General features: G+C 40.4%; 1 protein-coding gene across 1 annotated transcript in view; it reads left to right on the top strand.

Annotated features, from left to right (window-relative positions):
* The window catches only part of baiap2l1b (BAR/IMD domain containing adaptor protein 2 like 1b), a 33,727-nt gene that overhangs the window by 7,280 nt on the left and 3,307 nt on the right, over nt 1-23,140 (top strand). Inside the window, exons 4-12 of the mRNA XM_038699536.1 lie at nt 3,950-4,011; nt 5,428-5,499; nt 6,313-6,447; nt 14,160-14,312; nt 14,612-14,767; nt 15,301-15,415; nt 15,943-16,159; nt 18,556-18,618; nt 19,703-19,919. Coding sequence (XP_038555464.1) covers nt 3,950-4,011; nt 5,428-5,499; nt 6,313-6,447; nt 14,160-14,312; nt 14,612-14,767; nt 15,301-15,415; nt 15,943-16,159; nt 18,556-18,618; nt 19,703-19,919 — 1,190 coding nt within the window. The remainder of the gene's footprint in view (nt 1-3,949; nt 4,012-5,427; nt 5,500-6,312; nt 6,448-14,159; nt 14,313-14,611; nt 14,768-15,300; nt 15,416-15,942; nt 16,160-18,555; nt 18,619-19,702; nt 19,920-23,140) is intronic.

Genomic DNA, 23,140 nt, shown 5'->3' with positions numbered 1-23,140 from the left:
TCACCAGAGGCAAGGTAGAACTGATTTAGAGTTGGGTGTGCGATTCTAATCCAATACACGCCCTTTTTGTCAAATTCAGTGAATATCTTCTCATGGTCTGCTGTCTGTCTGCTCAGTGTGTGCTCTGAAAAATAATCTGGTGTTTGTACTCAGCCCTGGCTCTGTAAATGGGAAACAAACAAAAAGTGGCTCAGGCCGAGCCACACAACGTTATTCCAGCTGTGTGAAAGGTAACGTTAAATGACTTGCCCACACATTCAGCTTACTTTCTAGTTTGCCAAGACATGCTGCTGTTTTGATGTTAGCCAGCAGAGATGGGAGTATCGCTGTCCGGAGCAGGTGTGCCGGCTCCAGGACGGTCTCATCCTCTCTGCATGTTAGCTTTGCAGCAGTAACTTTAGCGATAGTTTGCTAACCCACAACACAGATAATGTTGGTTACGTTTCTTGCTGTGTCGTTGTTCGCTCAATATCATGGTGTTGGTTATGGTGTTGGATTTCTCTAAAATTGCATTTTCCAATTCTTTTAAATCAGTGGTGGTGTTCAAACAGCAGATACTGTCAGGTAAACTAGAGTGTACTAAGGACAAGCATGCATTTTCTGTAGGTGCTGTCTTCCATGTAACATGGCAGTGTAGAAACAAAGATAGCGACTGTTTGGCACTATGTCTGAGTGAAACTACATTATTGATGATCTTCTCTAATCTAAAACCTTCTTGCAGTTTCACATTTACCTACTGTATGACTGATTTAAGTCTAAAGCTACTGCATTGTCAGATGCTACTTTTTGTATTTGAGTAACAGCTGTCACCCCTATAATAGTAAATGTAAAAGTGCTCCACAAAGCATGGTGTGTCCAGACATGACTTCAGACCCATTTACAGGCTGGGTAAACATGACTGTAGGCAGCCCATCTGTTTTGTGTAGGTTTATCTCGGTTTAGTGTTGTTAGCTAATGGCGGTGGTTTGCTTCTGCTGTTCCACATCATGACACACTTTTGCCCTCATACCTTGCTTGACTGAGAACACTTGTTGCCCAGCAATGTTTGGTACAGACTGTGACAACAGTAAATAAATGAGTGTGAATTGCTGGGAAAAGGCTGCTGATTCCCGTGACTGTTACTGTAGCTAAGACTGGTGTGTGCAATCGGTAACATGACACATTTGCATTGATTTGAGATGTAGTCACATGTTTATGACTCACAACTTTTATGTCCTTCAAATAAACCAGTTTGTCAGGTATTTGAGTCTATACCACACCCGCTGACGTTTTTAAGATTACGCAGTCCTTATTGGAAGATAAAGGAGACTTTAAGATCAGATGTATCAGATATTCAGTTTTGGCCATTTCAGTGCCTAGGTCACTTTTACCTCAGGGTCCCTCTGAGAAATTCTTATTCTTTGCCATGATGAGCCTCTGCCCTCCTTTTTTTTTTTTTTTTTTTTTTTCCTCCTAATCCAGCACTCTAACACACTCTTTATCCTTTTATAGTTTTATTTATTTATTTATTTTTTCAATACTTACTGTACCTTTTCTACTATGCACATCCTCCATAATTTCTCCCCTCTCCTCCCATCCTATCCCAGCTGGTGCTCCCCCCTCAGTCCCGTTTCTCCCACTATGTCAAAGGGCACTTTAACTGGGATGATCCATTGGTCTTTATCTGTCGAGCTGAGTGAAAGAGCAAGTCTTTCCCTAAGGCAAGGTGGGGCAGTCAAGGTGTAAAAAGACAAAGTGGGGAAGGGCAGTGTTTACATACTGACGAACGTACAGGTCATAGTGATGTGTCAGACTGGCAGCCTGTTGAAAGCGTCGAAAGGGTTTTTGCGTGGTAAATTTGTACACGTCTGAATGCTGTGGAGAAATCTGAGAGAATTCCTGTCAAAGCACAAGGGCACCTTTTATTCATCTTTAAAAACTCACTTCCTTTGAGGTTTGCATAGACGGCATCCTTTTCACATTTGTTGTAATATTGTTCAACAGCATCTACAAACCTTAACAGATAGGGAAATATTGAATGAAAGTATTATTCACCGAGCCAACATGGTGCCCTCTGTGATGGCCCAAGTCATACATTTGTTATGGACAAATTAGCTGTTAGTGTGCGCTGCTGTCCAGAAAATCTTGTTTTTAAAACATATCTCAAGGTTACATCACTATTAACACCCCAGTGTTCAGTACAGCTGTACTTGCTGGCTACTGAAGAATGTTTTTTGTTGTGACATCTACTCACTGTACACGGAAAATGAATGCCTAAGGGAAAAGCTCCGTGTGGGAAAAAGTCATAACATGCAGTGTCCAAGTTTCCATACTGATGATTTGCATCCTGCTATTATGCCCAACACAACAAATGAATCTGTGGTAGACAGATAGTCTGCAACCTATCACGCATCCTACATCTATGCTGCAAACAGAGACAACGTACCCAACATAATCCGTACACTTTCTATGATTTTAATTATAGTTGGAATAGAAATTTATATTAAGCGTGTCTCTTGGAGGACTGTGTCCAAAAATTATTTTCTGTTTTTATAAGATTTAAATTTTTTTTAAAACAGCCTGAAGTTGTAGTTCAGCTGCTGTAGGTCTGCTGATTCTCCATCTGTATTTCTCTTTTTGCTTCTTGAGAAAAGTGACCCTCCGTCTGTCTTTAGACAATTTTTCAGAATCGTTGGCCCACACACATCTTTGCAAGCACACACATTGTTCTTTATGTCTACCAGTAATCTGAGGGGTGTTAAAATAGTTTTTTTTGATCAATGAACCTCACCAACAAAACACACATGGGAGTGTAAATACACAAAGCAGAGGCCTTTTCAGTCTGTGAGCAACGCTATCGGAGAGGGAGGAGGCAGTAGCTCACTCCGGGGGGACTTGGGAACCGGAAGGTGGCCGGTCCAGCATTGTTCATAGTACGGCGTGTGCACTGGTAGCTCGAGAGGTGCTAATTCACTTCCTGGGCACTGCCGACCTGCCCTTAAGCAAGGCACTGAAGGCCTAACTGCCCAAAGCACCTGACTATGTGGTCTGTCTGACATCACTCCATACTTTAATGCATATGTATAGGTTCTGTTTGTGCATATATGTTGGGTGTGTGTGTGGTGTGGGGTGTGTGTGTGTGTGTGTGTGTGTAAAAATTGAATTGAAGTTTGTATTACCCCAAAAGGGAAAAAAATATATAATAATATCTTCTTCTTCTGCAGGCCACAGACAATATGTTAGAAAAAGACACAAGGCCATCTGGCTGCTGTGTCACTGCTCTTAGTGCTACATAATGCTGCAAAAGTCTGAGAAAAGTGTTTGGCAACTATAATGAAATTTTTAGCTTTTCTTAGAACAAGCTTTATAGTGAGCTATATTCATGGGGCTGCGAAATGGTCTGTTATTTTAATGATCACTTTTAAATCACTGATTGCGTGCTGTGTAATGTAGCGGGGAGGTCAATAGGAAATTTAATTACACTTTTCCACATAATTTTGCTCTGTAATCCTAATTTGATTGCATTTGTGAGCAACGTGCAAAGACAGAAGGTTATAATTTGTGGCTGCCTGCCATCTGAGCTCTTTTTGATTAGCCAAGCAGTAGGTGGCCTGGTTTTTCTGGTCCAAGCAAATGGGTTTATTTTCCTTTCAACTCAGTGAAGGGAATTGTTTGTAACATAATCTGTAGCTGGGGACATTTCATGGGTTTTGATGTTCCAAATGATGCGCATCACTTCTCAGACATGCGTTCATTCATATACAGTGTAGCGTTTATATTGTCGTCATTATCATTGTTCGCTATTGTCAAGTGTTGCGCAATAGCTTTAGATAAAATCATATTTTCTGTTTTAAAAAAAAGGACTAAACAATTAGATTTAGAATCTAACCTACTAGAATTAGTCTTCTGACATTAATCTGTACACTTTTCTTTCTCCCCCTCTCTCTCTTCTCCTCTGTCTGTGTGGCAGGTGTAGTGCTGATGGAAATTTCAGAGGTCCACAGGAAGGTTCATCTTGAGCTGGAAGAAAATGTGAGTGCTAGATATGTTTTTGCACTTGCATACATGCTTCCCCGAAGATTCTTGTGTAAATTGCGTTGCCTCACCCAGATTCACTTTGTCCAGAACTGTCACACACTCAACCTGTTGCTCAGAATATTTCCATTCAACTGCAAGTGAAGACACAGTTCGCTAAACGACATTTAATTGTTGCCGGCACATTTCTCTCTCCTCCTCCTACTTTTTGATAGACAGACACTATCAGAGGGAGGATAGGAGAATCTTCCCTCCGAGACAAGCAAAATAAAAAAGTGGGTAGATGAGGAAGGGAAACAACAGGTTTGGGTTGTAGGAGCACCTGTTGGTTTATTTCCCTGCTGAGAGCAGGGCAGGTCTCAACATGCCCTGGGATAACACCAGCTGGAGTACAGCCTCATTTAGGCTGTTAGCATGCTAACACCAAAGTGGATCTTGAATTAATTATTCTTTTCATTATTAAATAATCTTTTAATTATCTTTTCAATTTATTTAATAATTGTTTAGTATGTAAAATTATAGAAATTAAGGAAAGATGTACCTTAGAAGAGCCCAAAGTGTCATCGTTTATTTGACAAAAGAAGAGAAAAAACTCCCAACGGATTCAGTTTGTGATGACCTCAGGTAGAATCAGCAAAATCTCACTTTGCAGAAGCTGGAACATACAAATGTTTGGTATTTTCATTTGATAAATAACTAATTGTTGTTTAATTTTCTGTCCATCCACTAATCAAATTGACTACAATCATTGGAAACATTTATGTTGTCACATAGAACTTTTAGATCTTTACAGGGTATCACTATTTATTTATTTTTTTCTTAATGTTGCATAAGCTTTGTGCTTGGGAAAATAAAGTTGAACTTTGGGGCCTCTGACACATTGTTGCTAACATCATTAGTGGGTGGGTTGACTTATTAATGGACTTCAGTTGGTGAGTCACAGCTTCAAGTCAGGTCAGAGAAAATGATGGAAGAAAACCTTTCGCGGACTTGGATGAGGTTGTGTGTGTGCGATAAGGTCATCTGTGTGTCTTCAATAATGAGGTCTTCCAATTCATTGGTCCGCCAATGTGGGCGCCGCCGCTGCATCGCAACAATGATGCGGTGATGAGCACACTTCGACACCCTCACACTAATGAGAGGGAGCTGGAGAGAAAGAGAGAAATTGAGAGAAGTCAGTGGTTATTCCCACGCTTTGTTTCTGACTCATTCATAAGCGCAACCTTGGCTCTCACCCCCGCACACATGTACCGATGATCACTCTAAATGATCACTTTCAATTTCTCTCTTTGAGACTTACAGCATGTCCCTGTTTTCCGCTGACAAACTGTAGCACTCTATCCTCCCAAGTTTGTAATCATCAGTGTGTCTTCTTCCCATCTCCTGCCTCTGGTCCCTCCTCCTCCCCCAAAGTTCAAGAGGTTCCACAGGGAGATAATAGCCGAGCTGGAGAGAAAGACTGACATGGATGTCAAATACATGACAGTGAGTAGTTTCTGTGTGTGCACTTGCACAACACTGTGCATGCACATTGCCATATGAAAGTATGTTTTTGTTCTCATCATCGGTTTGTTGCCTGGTACATGTTTATTAGTCGCTTACAGGGAATTATTGGAAACCGCACACAGACATGTCTGTAAGCTAAAGACTATTTGATAATCGACAGTTGTGATCATGAACAAAACGAGCAAGTAGATGGATGGAAACTGATCACTCAATGACAGGAGGATTTCATTTACACTCAAACACTTGAAGTGTAATCTAATTCTTTGCAGCAATTCAGTGCTATAATTTTCTATCATTATGACTGCAGTCATGGCAAATAAATGTATGTCCTAATGGGAGTTCCTGCTGCAACAAAACACAGAAGGAAAACTTATTTTTTCCAGCAATCAAAGCGGTTGTTGTTGTGTGTTGTGTTTTTTTTTTTGTTTGTTTGTTTGTTAACTAATTTCACATTGGAATCAGTGATGGTTAATGCTTTTAACTTAATCATAATAAAGTTTTTACTGCTGAATGGCAAATTTAGCCAGGACATCATTACATCAAATCAGTGTATTGATAAAATGTCAGTTACGGCAAGTGAAATAAAAGTAATAATATGTGTTTCAGAAATAGTCCAAACACTAAAATAAATGCATGGGTTAGACAACTGTGGGGAAAAAAATTTTCATCACTGAGCCGGTTATTCTAAAAGAGCAAACTCACTCTTGATTTCAGCTGCCTTGGTAGCTACATGGTTCTGGCAAACATCAGATTTCTGTTCCAGCATTCACAGGGATCTTTCCTCTGCTCCAGGCCACATTTAAGAGGTACCAGATGGAGCACAAGATGAAGCAGGACTCACTGGAGAGATCCCAGTCAGACTTGAAGAAGCTGAGGAGAAAGAGCCAAGGCAAGAACGCCGGCAAGTACGAGAACAAGGAGAGCGAGGTGAGATGGACACAACTAAAGACACGTGACACATCATACATGGATGCTCTGTCTTTTATACACACAGACGGAGAGAGAGAGAGAGAGAGAAATGCATTGACATAATTACACAGACACAATCGTTCACAAAACTTGATGCCTGAGACACACCATGTGAAAGCCGGTGTAACAGTCGTTTGATTTGATCGAGCCCCATTGATTTGCCAAAAGGGTTCCCTGATCTCTGAACAGTGACTGGCCCTGGCTCTACAGATAAACAAATCAGTTTTGCTCCACATTTCACTGAAATATGTGTATATATGTGAGTGTGTAGCACTTGTCATTTGTGATCCATAAAACAGCATTTGAGACTCATAGCGGCGGATTCAAGCAGCTATCGACTTGTAAGTGTATCGAAAAAAAGTGTACCTCTATTGCATGAATTTATATACTGATTTGCACATGTGCAAATTTTGTCCGTAACGTCACGTTTTTGATACAAATGTGTGAATGTGTTTTGCACATGGGAAAGAAAACAAAGACTACAAGTTTGAAACTCCAAAAGTATTTTTAAGATTTACTTCAAATTTACACATTTGTAACTATTTTGTACAGCTACAAATTCCACTGTCACAGGGGCTCAGTTGTTTTGTTCCAATAATACCATCATAGCTTGGGACAGTGTGTGAAGTGTCTGGTCTGTGCAGTCATACGTCTCTGTTTGGTGTTGTCTGCTCTACAAATATACCAGCAATGCAATCCTCTCTTGCTCCACCTGTATGCTCACTGATACAAGGGTCCACACCCATGCAAAATCAATCAACTATACAAGGACGAATGTTCACATTTGACCAGAGTTGCTAGTTATAAAATACTGTATTAATCCATGTGGACTATTGAGACGTATGTTTGTTTCAAGGTACTGCAAGCAACATTCACTGCCACTAAATGTCGCACAACAGAACCAACATCTCGGAACAAAACAAATGGGCCCTACAGCCTGCCAGACTCCATTGAGGAAAAAGTAATTTTACCTTGCAGATCATCAAACTTTCATTCAAACTGGACAGAAACAAAAATAAAATTCATCAAAACAATCTTTCTCAGTATTTTTACAGTTCCAACAAACATCAACTCTGGTTTGGTCACTTAAACCCTTAATTCACCAAAATATTCTGGCTTATACGCCTCAGCCACGCAACACGTGATGTGATCTTCAACGCAATACACACCACGTGCCACACACCTCTCCACACATAGGCCATAATAATACAAAAATACAGAGAGTATTGTTACAATCAAAGTTTGTTTAGGACACCCCATCTGGCACGTGCAATGGTCATGCAGTGAATAGTGACTATTCTTTCTGACCAATCAGTAGTCTGCAGTGTTGACACATCACCTTTTGGTATCATCACAGCTCGCTTTGAACCTTGACGAGAAAAAACCTACTTGGTACCAGATTTGCCCAATGGAAAACAAAGGTGAGTTGAGTTGAGCTGGTACCACTTGGATGGAAAGGGGACATAAGAGTCTGACAACATTATGGTAATGATCCCTACATAGACCTTTTTGTTAAACAGTGAGATATTTTGGTTATTATGTAACTGCTATTGCTCACCACCAGACTCCGGTGGAAAAAAAACAATTTAACCTTGCAGATTATTGTTTAATATATTTAATTTTATTGCTCCTACAATCACCAAATTCAGTTTGGTCGAAATCAATCCTTAATTCACTGCACTGAGATGAGAAAAGAAACAGCTGTTGTCTTGCTCTCCTCACAGAAGGTTTTCACACACAGCCAGACCGGCTGTATAAACAGAACAGTGAAGCTTGGAGTACAACACAGGCGTGTGTGACGTTATTCTCTAAGGACGTTGTTACTCCACTATGTCTTTACACAGCTAATAGTTGTCGGCTGCTATATTAATGTAATGTTTAGAATCTCATATACAGAACCTTTAACGCAGAGTTAGCCAGTTCAACATCACTCTTTACTTTCTTTTCATACCCTGTTTATAGCAAATATCATTCATGGTCCAGTGCTGGAAAATGAGTTACTGATTTCATCACGGTTACCTGAGGTGGTTTACCCAAGTGCATACAATTAATCAGTGTTCTTACACGGTGCCACCGCACTCTAAAGCAGATGATACACGGGGCAACTTTTTGAGCAATGTTGCTGGGCAATGTTGCTGTTGGCAAGACCGACTATGTTTTGAATGGACAGCGGCGGGGTGGGCAGGTGGCGGAGTGGTGGGGGAAGGGGATTATTAATCTTTACTCATTACCACTGATGGCAACATTGCCCAGCACCATTGCTCTAAAAGTTGCTGTGTGTATCATCAGCTTAACAGTGACTCTACAGAAGGAAAATTTAGAGTTTAATCTCAAAGCTGCAACCCTGAGAGCACAGCAGTCTCAGATCTTACATAATCTTCCTGCCGTCAATCCAGTCAGGCTGCCTGTTTGCTTGGGTGTGTGTGTGTGTGTGTGTGTGTGTGTGTGTGAATGTTTAAGGGTTTGTGTATTCTGTCTACAACCTGCCTGGCAAAGTCAAAGAGAGAGCAGTTATATCACGAATATGTAGGTTTGTTGCAGCTTTAACTTTCTATGAGGACTTTGATTTTTCAATTCAGCTTTCAATTCGGTTTTGTTTATTTATCATAACGCAAAGAAAACTACTTGATAGAAACAAAAAGTAGTGGCCAGAAATTCACTTTCTCCAGTTATGTAAACTTGAATTCCAGCATGTTAACATGCTGTAAACCAGAGCTGAAGAAAATAATTAGGGCCCGAGCATAAAACATGCGAAATACCTATTGGAACTGAAGGATTTTTTTTTCTTCTGCAAAGTAATCTAATTTTAAACATAATTCAAAAACACATTTCAATCATCATTTCAATTCAGGCGGGGTGAAAAATTTCGTATTTTATGGGTCTCGCACATGGCTGTGGCAAAATGGCTTGGTAGCGCCCCCTACAGAGCAACTCCCGGCCGAAGTTTCACCTACATGTACGAAATTTCTGTGGTACGTGTATCATATTCAGACGTACAAAAAAGTGTCTTCGAGCGATTCCCCACACCCAACAGGAAGTTGGCCATTTTGGATTTAATGTAATTTTTGGTGATTTACACACTTCACACTTTAACAAACTCCTCCTAGGGAATTAATTAGATCGACTTAAAATTTTCGCTGTGTACTCTAAACCCACTGACAAAAGTTGAGAGAGAGAAACTGAAAGCATTCTTATTCCTTTCTCCATTGTATCTCTGCCACTCCTTCACCTTCTTCTGTTTCCTCTTTCCTTTTGTTTTCACTCGCCACTGTACTCCTATATCTGATTTAATGTCAGGTATGAGGATTTAGACACCCGACAGACACAGAGACGGGCGGGCAAACAGACAGGGTGTCAGGGTTTAGACGCAGGAGTTTACAGCAGCGGATGATTCACCATACATCCTAGACACTTCGAAAACTAGAGAAAGATCAGTCAGTGAGCAGAGCTGGGATTTAATAAAAAAATAAAAAAATAAATAAAAACCTGATCTGACTGTCAAACAACTTTTAAAAGTTTAGTGTCTGTACACAAGATTAACAAAGATTGAGATATGTATCAAGGCTCTTGCGTGTCAAAGAGGGAAAAGTGTGATTTATTTTTGGAAGAAATGTGTAGTGTGTTTTGTTTGTTTATTTTTCTCCTTTGTCTTATCTCTCTGTTGCCAACCCTTGCTCTTACTTACCTATAGTTCTCAGAATAAACAGAGGTTGTCCATAGCAACAAGCTTGCTGCAGTGTAGACAGATGTAAAATGATTAAGGGGGGGTGTGTGTGTGTGTGTGTGTGTGTGTGTGTGTGTGTGTGTGTGTGTGTGTGTGTGTGTGTGTGTGTGTGTGTGTGTGTGTGTGTGTGTGTCAAAATAGGATTTCACACTCCCCCTTTTTCCCCTCTCATCCACTTGTTAGAAGAAATTATGCCACCCACTTCTACAGTTCTGGAAAAGGTGTTGACACTCTCTCTTTCTCGGTCTCTCCTTTTTAATTATTTTCCATTCAAATGATCTTTACTGGCCTGAAATGCTACAGTATTTCTTACTAAAACAAAACACAAGAAAGGATAAATAGAATTAAAAGTACTTTAAATGCATGTGATACATCATAAATAATTCCAAGGGTAGTAATGAAATTATAATTACCCTGTAGAACATCTCAGTTAGCTAAATGAATGCAAATGATGAATACGTGTTTGGAGATCTGGAGCCCGATCCATAAAACTCTGTAGTGTCACAACTAAAACTGTGAGTTATAAATCTGCACATATGCATAGTTCTGTTGTTGTTATTGTGGAACTGGGCACAGTTCACCATAAGTGGATCATGTAGAAATGCCCTTAAACACATGCTTGCATATCGATACTTGTGCCCGCTCCATCTCTCATTAGACCTGCCAATGAGAAGAACGGCAAAGAAGTGATATCTCAACTAGAGCTCAACTGATATGGGATTTTTAAGACTGATACAGATTCTAATAATTGAGAATTTAAATTTGCATTTATCTGCTGTTAATAAACAGCAATACCGATTTAGCTCATATCTGGCGATAATATCGACGCACCAATTTATCGGTCAGGTTCTAAATTTAGCCATTATTATTAAATGTCAGAAAGATGATCAGTGATTGATTTAGAGAGCTCAATTTGCAACATACTTTACAAACTGCTTCATAATTCAGGATGCAATTAAAAGAGCATTAACAGAAAAACGCTGGCTCCAATGTACGTAAAAACAATGATAAAATTGTTCACTCATTAGCAATTTAAATTAAGTTTATGAATGTGCCTCTGACATTTTACAGAACGCAGTGTAGGCTACAAAAATGATAACACAATTGGCAAACAACCTAAACAATGTTTTACTGTAAGGGTAACGCCTCTCACCATATCCACCTTATCATATCATGTGTGGGAAATGGTGTATACTTGCTTGTGTATCTAGCGCATCTAACACTTATTTTCATTGTTGATTAATCTGTTGATTATTTTACTCAATTAATCAATTAGTTGTTTGGACTACAAAATGTCCCATGAGTTTACCCAAAGCACAAAGTGACTTCCTCAAATGTTTTAAAAAATCACATTTAAGAAGCTGGAATCAGAGAATTTTGCTTTTTTTTCCCCCCTCTAAAGAATTACTCACAGATTAATTGAGTATCATTAGCTGGCGACCAAACCTTTCCCCACCCCCACGTCCTTGTGAAAACAAATTCTGCAAATGTTTATTGCACATTGACGATTGATATAAAGTTAGTTTGTATCAGAAATACCACTGTTTTTTCATACACACAATAGAGTCAAATGCTTTCTGCAAGTCATCGAAGCAAGAGTATACTTTAGATTCGTTTTTAAATAACATTAGTTTCAGTTAAAGTTTGCAGTATGTGACTGGTCTATTGTACGAATTTCACCCCGGTCTAACTTTGGTGTTATACATTTTGTTTTTATAGATACTTAGTATTCGTGAGTTGATTTTACTACAGTCAAACTTGCTCTTGTATAGCAGGTTGAGATTATGGGATGTCAAGGTGAATGCAAACACCTGGGACAGCGAGGTCACTGGAAAAAACAGATGCAGGAAAAGAGATATAAAGGGAGAGCAACTGGGCAGTAATGTGGAGAGTGCTGTTTCTGCTGTAATGTGTGTAGGTGTGTATGTCTGCATCATACATTTGCATCTGCTTGTTTGCTGACATGTAGCCACAAAGGTAAGCCTGTTATCATAATGTTTGGTGTTGAGCAAGAGATCATCAACCATAAATTGATGTGTTCATGTAAGGACATCCTAGCATTGGAGAGACACAGATTCTCATTCGGGCAAGCAGACAGACAGCACTGTTTGGACGGTTTGCGCTTGAGGGGAAAAATGAATTAACCAGTGGTGGATTAGACTTGGACTGGAAAATCAAATAAATAGATATATATGATTGTAGATATTAAAGAGATCACTACCTTGGTAGATTAGCAAAGTCTTTATCATCCCATGGTATATACCATTACTGCACTTATTTTGTGTTGTTTGTTATCCTCTCTGACTGTTTTTATAGAAATAAAACACCCAGAGGAACAGTTACACAAACATTTTGATTAAGTAATTAACTCTGAAGTTAATGATCTTATTTATTTTTACACCCTTATGTGACACTAAAATTAATTTGGTTGAACTTCAGAACATTCTCCTTCTAAATGTCTACCGCATATCATACACAATATGTTTCTGGGTATAGGTTAACAGAGTAGATCTGAACTTTCCACACACAAAAAAGCACTTAACCCACCACAGCTTCCTGGTAAATAAAGCCCTCAGAAAAGGACCGTTGTAAGAGCTGAATAGAGAGGGTGTGTGCCATTGTATAAACAACCGTTACAGGCGTGTCAAATCCAGCTAGTGGGATAAGAATTACTCTTTGGATCTCAAGTGTAGCTCTGACAAGGTGTCGGGGATAAAAGACAACGTTAAAGAAGCCTTACGTGAACGATTGGTTTCACCATACAAACACGCCTCTAGGGGCCTGGCAACAATCCTAAGTTAATACTACATTTAAAGATCAATGTGTAAGAATTTTAGAGAGTGTGAAGAAGTACAAGCATACACCTTCTGAATTTAAGTTTCTCTCTTTCACCAAACTAAGACCAGCTTAATTGCCTTTTTAATTCATCATAAAAGACACTTCATTCAAACTTTACAGAAACTAAATAAAACTGACCAAAACCTTTTTGTGGTTAGTTTTCCACAGTTTTTTAACAATTGCCAGCTCTGGTTTGGTTGAAATAAACCCTTAATTCACAGAGTAGATATTTTGGCTCAACACGCTGTCACTGCCTCTCTGATGGCCGACCTTACTCTCGCTCTTCCTCTTGATGCCACCGTGTCTTCATAGTCCTGGTCTAACTAATGGCAGTTAGCAGTAGTTATGGCCTGATATGTGAAATGCTGCCCACTTTTTTCTGGAATATGAATTCAACAGGTGGAGAGTAGTCTCAATTCTTACACATTGTACCCGTTTTTATTTTTTTATACAATACATTATGGTTACTACTTTTTTCTGAAACCGTTATCTGTTTAGTTCACTCATATTTACATTTTATCATCTGAAATGTGTCTGTATGAAGCTTACATTCATTCATGTAAACAACATAATTTCAAATAAACAAAGATAATAAAAATGATCAAATAAGTTTAAAAAAAAGTTCATAGTCATAGATTAAGTGACTTCAGAAAGACACTTTCATATACATGCACAAGGGCACACACTAGTGTAAGATTCTTTCAGTAGCCTTTTGACATTTTTATAATCCCAGGTTTTCAGTGTAGATAAGATCCCCCTCCCTACAACTGCTGCGCCCTGACCCCCCTTTTCCTCCTGTTGCACTATCCTTTCACTAAACACTAAATGCAATCTGTCAAAACAGTAACCCCTGGTCTGGCCCCTGCAAGAGAGAGATTAGGATATTGAGAAAGGAGCCCTACTCCTTAATATCATTTGTTCTTGTTGGGGTTTGGGTACTGATTGGCAGTGAGAGCGACTAGATGGCTGCAACCCATGTGGCCGGGAAGATAAGACAAGATGATCTATTTTAGTTTGTTGGACAGTGGATAACAAAAGGCAAACCAATCCATTTAAATAGGATTCTTTTGTTATTATAATGTATAATGTTGTTATGTTTTTTTGTCAGTGCCTGGAAACGTTGACAAGCCGTCAGATGGACATGCAGTTGTTCATTGCAGACGGCTGTAAGGAGGCGCTGCTGGAGGAGAAGAGACGCTTTTGTTTCCTGGTGGACAAACACTGCTTGTTCTCCTACCAGATCGCCTCCTTCCATGACAAGGTACAAGACACTCCTTCTACTCGTTATGTTAGAATTTAAGTTGCAACGGTGGTGAAAAGCTATGTCACCAAGATTTTTAACTGTTCGGATCTTGAAGTACATCAGATTATACCTTACGGAGAAAACCTTCAACAAATATACTCAAATCAAAACACCAGCCAGAATAACTTATTCTAAAACCCACAATCTCAGGAATCTCAATGCATAGTGTTACCATAGTGATGAACATTCTTCTGCACTGTTTCTACTGATTACTCATGTGTTCTTTAAATATCTTTTCTTATGTGCCTGCTGAACAGGCCAGGGACATACTGACGGAAAAGCTGAGCAGCTGGCAGGACCAGTGCAACGATGCCACCGACATGCCCGAGAGCGTCTTGACGATGATCGAGCAACTGCGCACGGCCGTCCCCGTCACACCTCTGCCCTCTCCCTCCCCGTCACGGCACAGTGTGGTATGAGCAGAGGGATAAAGGGACTATTAAAGACGTGTTCACGAACTAGATATGTTGCTGCCTTGTATCAAAGTGCATTTTTTCTTTTGTGTGGTAGAACACGGTATCTGATCTGAAAGATGATGTGATTAGATTTAAGAGTACCTGACTGTACAGGTTTGCATATTAATGAAGCGTGAATATTAGTATGCTGAAGTACAATTATTATTTTATTTTTTTTTAACAAGATTATGTATGCATTAATTACATTTATTAAGCAAAATGTAGTTTAATATTCACATAAATGTTACCCCTTATCTTCTCTCATGACTACTGCAACAATAATAAGTGGAAATGGCTTTTTTTTAGATCTTACACTATGTTGGATCATGCACTATATTCATGCATCTTGCTAAATATGCTTTATAGATTTATGTTTAGATTTTGATGAGGCCAAAATACTATCCCCAGCTGTATTGGTGACTCAGTCTAATAATATACTTATAATAATCAACAGTGCTGGCCTAACATTATCATTAATGTTCTTGTGGCAGAACATCTCTGCTCCTCCGGCCCCACCTCTGAAGGCTCAGACCAGTCCTCTGGTTAGCATGTTCACCCAGGAGAACAGCACCCCCAGTGTAACCACCACTACCAACAACATCCCAGGTATTATTGCATGGAATATGGCATTGTTTTTTTTTATTTGGCACCTCCCTCTGTGACTTTGCGGCTTCCTCTGGCCTGAAAAAGTAGTATCTACTTAACTTGGGTTTGGTTGTGTCACTTTTTTCTTTGCAGTTTCACTGCCCATTCATTGCTATAAAAATCAGGAATTTCAGGAAGAAATGGTTGTATCAAATGTTTATTATAAATGATTGTTAGTTTGTAGCCATGCTAGTGGCAATGTAAGTCTGTCGTTTGGTCTGGTTATCAACAATCATTAAATGGGTTGCCATGAAATATGCTATTCAAGGTCCCTACAGGATACAATAAATTCTGATGACTGACTTTTCCTTTGGCACCACCATGAGGCTGACATTTTGGTTTATATTGAGTTGGATTGCCATTCTATCGACTATGATCCGCTAAACTTTCATCTAGCGGCTAGATAGCTAGACTTTATTTAAGTACAGAGAGAGCCGTTAGAATGGTTTCACTCTTCATCTTTACCTTTCTTCCTTCCTCCCTTCTAGACCACGGGAACAGCGAGGAGAACAATCTTGCCAGGTCTGTGTCTGTCGCCACAGGCCTCAACAATATAGTGAATAGGCCACGTGTGCGCACCGTTTTCCCCCACGCCGCCGGCAACAACAGCACACTGCTTAGCTTTGACGAGGGAGACATCATCATCCTCCTCATCCCCGACGAGAGAGACGGGTGGATGTACGGCGAACTGGAGAAGAATGGAAAGTGAGTGGAATCGCACATGTTCCTTTTGTCTAGAACAAATATGTGTTACTAAAGACTAAAATTCCACAAATTTGTGAAGGCATGGGCACTCGCTGTGCTGTACATAAGGACACACATGTGCATACGCTCACAATTAATGTATACCTCATTAACCTTATATTTCAATGACTATTAACAATATATTATTCTGTTTTATGTGTGAATTTATTATAATCACCACCAACCTAATCAAGGCCTTATTACCATGTTTGTCATGCATCCTTCTACCGTTCAGATGATTGATATGAGTTGGACTGCACTGTCCTAACTGGCCAGATGGTCTCTTGCCTGATTGTTATGCTAACCACGTACACGCAAGCACACAGCTCTAGGCTTGCAGAGTGCTGCCTGAGCTGGAACACTCGCTGATAAGGAAATCAAAGTAAAGTATGGCCTGAGGGTGGGATGTACGATAGCGGACTGGAGCGAGGCAGAGAGTGAAGTTTAGAGTACCACCTGCTCTCACACAGACAGGCACCAGGTCCGCTCTCCCCAGGTCTCTGATGTGTAGGGATTTGATCTGAAGCCCTTGGAAGTGTGTTTTTGAATTTGAAATTACCTGACAAATATATCCAAAGAACTGATCAAGGGCAGAAAGGAATCATTTCTGAGTGGCTTTCAAAATTGAAGCTGCCGCAAAGTAAAACTTTGGTCTTGCTGCCTCACCGCTGTGAGCGAGGCGAGCTAGAGTGCCTAAAGGCTAAAGTGTATATCATCATGTTTATCAGAGCATAGCACCTGACAAGATAGACTGTGTGTCCTGCAGGTTTGGCTTTGATGCATTTGAGTCTCTGGCTGAGTTTCTCCCTTTGTCTGATATCATCTTTGAAAGAGTATCCCGGCAACGCATGCCTGGCAACACCTAGGCTGATTCAGATACCCACACACACTATTGATGAGGAATAAATGTCAGCAAGACAGAGATACATTGAATCACAATGAGCTGCTAATAAATACTAACCCATCGCAACATTTGACCAATAATCTGACTTGGAGACTTTATTATTATCATGGTCACTTTCCCTAAACAGATTTAATCCCACGTCTTATTATTGAAACAGGCTTGTTACAGTTTTGCTTGCCTCTCCGGGGAAAGTCGGTGAGGTAGCGTGAACACCCCTGGCTAGCATTACAAGTGAGCTCTCCTTGAACAAGGTTTTTATTAATGCCAAGTTGTAGGAGTGAACCTGTTCAATGGCCATCAGAAACATTAGTGAAAGAATCCTTCCCCAAATAAATAAAAGCTCTTATTAATATGAGTGTGACTGAGTGAGGAGTACTTTTTTATCGCAGGTACACGAAGGAAACGCCTGTTCTCCAGGCCAAATGTGTAAATATTAACATTTATCCACATGGAGAAGCTGACCAGCTACACGCTGATTACATACATTCTTGTACCATAAGAGCACACAGTCCTTGGTCTGAGCTAGCTCTTTCTCACTTTTTCTAAACCTTTTCATTCTATCCTTTTTAAATGCTTTTTTCAAGCAGAAATAAAAAAAATATTTAATCAAATAAAGGTGAGAAATCATTGGAGCAAAGTCCCCTTAATTTAATTTAATCATTCGACTAGCTTCATCACGTCGTTCTTGCTATGTTTTTCAACTCCATAATGAAGTCAAGTTTATTTTGATATGTGTGTGGGCAAGAAGAAATGGCTATTTGAATTCCCTTGCTGAGGTCACTAGAAACCTTGTTTGTGAAATCTGACTGAGACACTGACTTTTTTTTTTAAACCGATGGCAAAGATTCATTCAAGATCCAAGCAAACACTCTAGTTGTGTGTCAGCAGGTCTGAGATAAGACCTTGAACACAAGACCTTAGAAAAGATGGAAAAGAATCACTCTCCAACCAATAGGGAAGAATTGTTTAAGATTTAATCCATCAAAATAAAGGGAAAGGGCATTTGAAATGAATCAGAAGGAGCTTTATTGCCAAGTGTTTTACACATACAAGGAATTTGCTTTGGTGATAAGGTGCTACACGCAGACAAACATACAGATGACATAAATAGATGTAGAAATATATCTACATGGCATCCGTTCATCAGCATGTGTTTTCTGTAATGAATTCCAGCATTTTGCTACCATAGTTACTGTAAGCATACATCCACACAGCATATACAATAGAGAAAACTGTAATATCTCTTTGGTATCTCAATAATGCGGGGACAAAAAAGAAGCCCATCTGTCTTTCTGTGTCTTCTGGTTAAGAGACGGAGGAAGCAACTGAGTTGAGGACCGACCCACTTATTTCGAGAAACTTTCAGATTCCCGTTCAATGAGAGCTGATGCGGAGGCCTCTGATGTAATCATCTCTAACCTGGCTTCTCTCTCTTTTGTCGCTGTTTTTGCAGGAGGGGCTGGTTCCCTTCATCTTACTGCCGTGCATTCTCCGAACCTCTCGTGAATAACAACGGGTAAGGAGACTCCACGTTCCAGCCAACACACACACACACACACAGCAGGTTTCATGTTGCAGCCAGCTGTATTGTTGGCAGTGTTTGCTCTAGTTACGCCTGTTAATAGTGATAACCTTTCTAATCCTATGAGGGACTCTCCCAGCCTTTGATTCCTGTTGTGCTGGAGTCACATTCTGCTTTCAATCTTTCTCAATAATTTAGCCAAATTAAACCTTTTCTGTATGTGTTGTTACGTGACATAACTCATGATTCATTTAATTATCTTTTGCTCATATAAATATTATGAAATGAATCTAAAATTGGATATTTCAGACAAGCTCAGCAAAATATCAGGAAACAGGATGTTGTGTGCTGATGAATAGATTTTGCTGCTGACGAGAGAGAGAGAGAGAGAGGGAAGGTTCAGAGAGTTTTCTTCAAAGAGACTAATCCCTGTTGGATTCATTTATTAGCTCTTAATGTGCTCCACCTCCCACAGAGAGGCTGCCAGCCAACTGCTGCAAGTCATGGAAACAGGAAGCTTAAGCTATAACCAGTGCCAGGGGACACAACAAGACACATGTACATCCTTGTCCTTTTGTCCTGATGAGGACCCTCCACTGACCATATTTAATCTGTACCACATCAGGCCTATAAACCTAACATCTACTTTAAGATTAACTTTAATCAAATTCAGTAAACCTAAACCCAAGATAAGGCCCTCAAACAGCCCTCCAAGATAGAAATACAGGAGCACACACACATGCCAAGACACTCAAGTCCTGTAATTAGTTTGATTAAGTGACCTTTTCTCTTCCCCTCTTTTACCGTCTCCCTTCTTCACTCCGCTCCTCCAGGCTGCATGTCGAAGTGTCCTTGGGCAAAATACTGAACCCCGAATTGCCCCTGGTGGCTGTTCCACTACTGTATGAATGTGTGTGAATGGTGAATGCGATGTAGTGTAAAAGCGCTTTGAGAGGTCGAAAAGATTAGAAAGGCGCTATACAAATACAGAACATTTACAATTTATATCTTTTCTTTCATATATCTGCGTCCCCTCATCTCTCACATCTTCCCTCCTCTTCCTCCTGCTGCTCTACAGTGTGTCTGCTGCCCCCGCCCGCAGTAAAAGTGTGGTCAACCTCCACCACCAGGACTCAGAGACGGACGAGGCGACCATGGTGCTCCCCCCTGCGGACTACTGTGACACCCCGCAACGCAACGCCATCAACAACAAAATCTTGTCCACCAGCACCGTCACCACACATAACAACCACCAGCACTCCCCCACACCCTCTGCAGCCTCTGATCTCCACACGGTCAGTCAGTGGGCTGGCGATTTGGTTAATGTACATGCATCTCACATTTTCTCAGTTTTGGCAAGAGTTTAAGCCAAGTGTTAAATGCTTCAGTAAGCCTAGTACAGTTAATCCCTGCCTTTAAATATGATTGTTCTGAGAAATGTAATTGTAATCGGCCCAGTTGACCTTCCGTCAAGCCCTGCCGTAATGTTGTGATAGGACACTCACCTGATACCTGCTATAGCATGGCTACTGTACCCTGCAGCCTTATCCTGACTGCTGATGACTGTGTGTGTTTGTGTGCGTGCAGGTGGTGTCAGATGAGCTTTGTATGTCTTGGAAACCTGACCACACTGATACACTCTGTGTCAGCTGACATACAGTGGGGGGAAAAAAGTATTTGACCCATTGCTGATTTTGCAAGTTTGCCCACTTACAAAGAATGCAACAATCTACAATTTTAATCATATGTACATTCTAACAGTGAAAGACAGAATCCCAAAGAAAATTCCAGAAAATCACATCATATGAATTTATAAAAATTGATAACCATCTGATGAGGAAAAACAAGTATATGATCCCCTGGACAAACAGCATGTTAATATTTTGTAGAAAAGCCATTATTGGCCAGCACAGATGTCAAACGGTTTTTACAGTTGGTGACAAGGTTTTTGCACATTTCGGCAGGGATGTTGGCCCACTCCTCCCTGCAGACAGCCTCCAAATCATTCAGGTTCCGAGGTTGTCGCCTGGCAACTCGAATTTTAAGCTCCCTCCAAAGATTTTCAATTGGATTCAGGTCTGGAGACTGGCTAGGCCACTCCAGAACCTTGATGTGCTTCTTCTTCAGCCACTCTTTTGTTGCTTTGGCGGTGTGCTTAGGGTCGTTGTCGTGCTGAAACACCCATCCTCGACCCATCTTCAGCTCTCTCACTGAGGGAAGGAGATGTTGGTCCAGAATTCCACGATACATGGCCCCGTCCATCCTCCCCTCAATACGATGGAGTTGTCCCGTCCCCTTGGCTGAAAAGCACCCCCAAAGCATGATGTTGCCACCACCATGCTTGACGGTGGAGATGGTGTTCTTTGGGTTGTACTCGGTGTTCTTTGCCCTCCAAACACGACGAGTTGCGTTGAGGCCAAAAAGTTCTATTTTGGTCTCATCTGACCACATCACCTTCTTCCAGGCCTCTTCTGAGTCGTCCAGGTGGTGAATGGCGAACTTCATGCGGGCCTGTACATGTTTCTTCTTGAGCAGGGTGACCTTGCGTGCGCTGCAGGATTTCAATCATGATGGCGTAGTGTGTTACCAACCGTTTCTTTTGTAACTGTGGTCCCAGCTGCCTTCAGTTGATTCATCAGTTCCCCCCTTGTGGTTTTAGGATGATTCCTCACCGTTCGCATGATCAGGGACACCCCACGAGGCGAGATCTTGTGTGGAGGCCCAGACCGAGGGAGGTTGGCGGTGGTGTGGTGCTTCTTCCATTTCCTGATAACTGCACCGACAGTTGATCTTTTCTCTCCAAGTTGCTTTCCATTCTCTTGTAGCCCATCCCAGCCTTGTGCAGATCAACAATCTTGTCCCTGATGTCCGTAGAAAGCTCTTTGGTCTTTCCCATGGTGGTGATGTTGGATGCTGGTTGTTTGGGTGTTGACAGGTGTCTTTTATACAGGTAACGAGGTGAGGCAGGTGTATTTGATGTAGATAATTGGTTGGGATTGGGGCTGTGTCTTAAAGAAAGACTAACTGGCTTGTAGGAGCCAGAATACTTGCTGTTTGGTAGGGGGTCATATACTTGTTTTTCCTCATCAGATGTTTATCAATTTTTATAAATTCATATGATGTGATTTTCTGGAATTTTCTTTGGGATTCTGTCTTTCACTGTTAGAATGTACATATGATTAAAATTGTAGATTGTTGCATTCTTTGTAAGCGGGCAAACCTGCAAAATCAGCAAGGGGTCAAATACTTTTTTCCCCCACTGTACATAATAAAAAAAAATCTATTATAGGGACTCAGGGGCAGTTTAAAACTGAGTGTGAGTAGGTAAAACTTCTAAGGCATGTGTGATATCTCAGACATTCTTGGTATTTTCATTCTCTGCATGTACAAACAATACTGATTTAAGCCTATTTTCTTGATACTTGGCTTTAGTCTAATATTTATTTGCAAGATCAGCACACTGTCTTGTAGACAAAAACTGTAATACTACAAATCAAATATTTTGAGAAGCAGAGATTGTCCTGCTCAGCATGAGGCAGAGGTGGTACAAAATGTTGGAGTATGGCTCATTAACTAAGATATTGCTGACTTTCGTTATGTGAGGTTTAGGTTGCTCAAACTGCAGAAGACACATTGATTAAGCACTTTACCTGTTTAAAAACCTCCATCAGGTGCATTGGGAACTTTAAATTGTTAAACTTTCAGCTCTATGTAGGGTATCCAAAAATCACCATAAAAGCCACCTTAGATGATGATGGACAGAGAAACTCTGTTTTTGTGGGAAAAAATGTTTTAGATTAGCGCCAGCTTTACTCCAAGTTTTTCTCTCCCAAATTGCTGTCAGAGGACTCTGTTCATCCTCACATGTTTGTAGGAGATGAATACAGAAGCTGAGCCAGGGTACAGCTGTAAAGAAGATCACCTTTGATACAATAATCCCCAGTGTACTGATAACAAGTCTCTGGGAGTCTCTTCTCCAGTAAGCGGCAGTAACATTGGGATAGAGCAGAGTCAGCCTGAAGTCTCCTCACATAAAGATGAATCAAGCGTTCTGTATTTCAGCAGATGGTTTTGAATATGTTGATCATTCCCCAACATAGAATTATTATCATTATATAGCATTATTGTTTCAGCCAACTCCCATACCAACATGGCTATAGCCATTACTCTTTGAATGTTCTGCCTTTTGCATACGATGCAAAGCATCAGCCAAAGTTGCGGTTTTCCTCTACGAAGGCATTTGTACAACATCAACATCACACAGACGCTGCTATTCTGGTCTATATGGATACACCTACAAGTGGAGTCCATTGACCCCTGAATGTTCCCTGAAAGATCAAAGGTTTAAGTGATGCACTGTACGTGCCATTGATTTACTAAAGTTTGCTAGAACCTTCACTTAACATATGGACTTAAGTGTCAAACTGGAAATGGTCAATATACAGTATGTCATTCTAGGTCTCATGTTTTAAACTTTGTTGTAACGCTTTTATTTATATATAATACTATTATTGCA

The sequence above is a fragment of the Micropterus salmoides genome, unplaced genomic scaffold (genome assembly GCF_014851395.1).
Source record: "Micropterus salmoides isolate LMB-PRFRI ecotype aquatic unplaced genomic scaffold, ASM1485139v1 Ms_hic_scaffold_10, whole genome shotgun sequence".
In the NCBI taxonomy this organism is placed as follows: Eukaryota; Metazoa; Chordata; class Actinopteri; order Centrarchiformes; family Centrarchidae; genus Micropterus; species Micropterus salmoides.
This window is presented reverse-complemented; position numbering and strand designations above follow the sequence as displayed.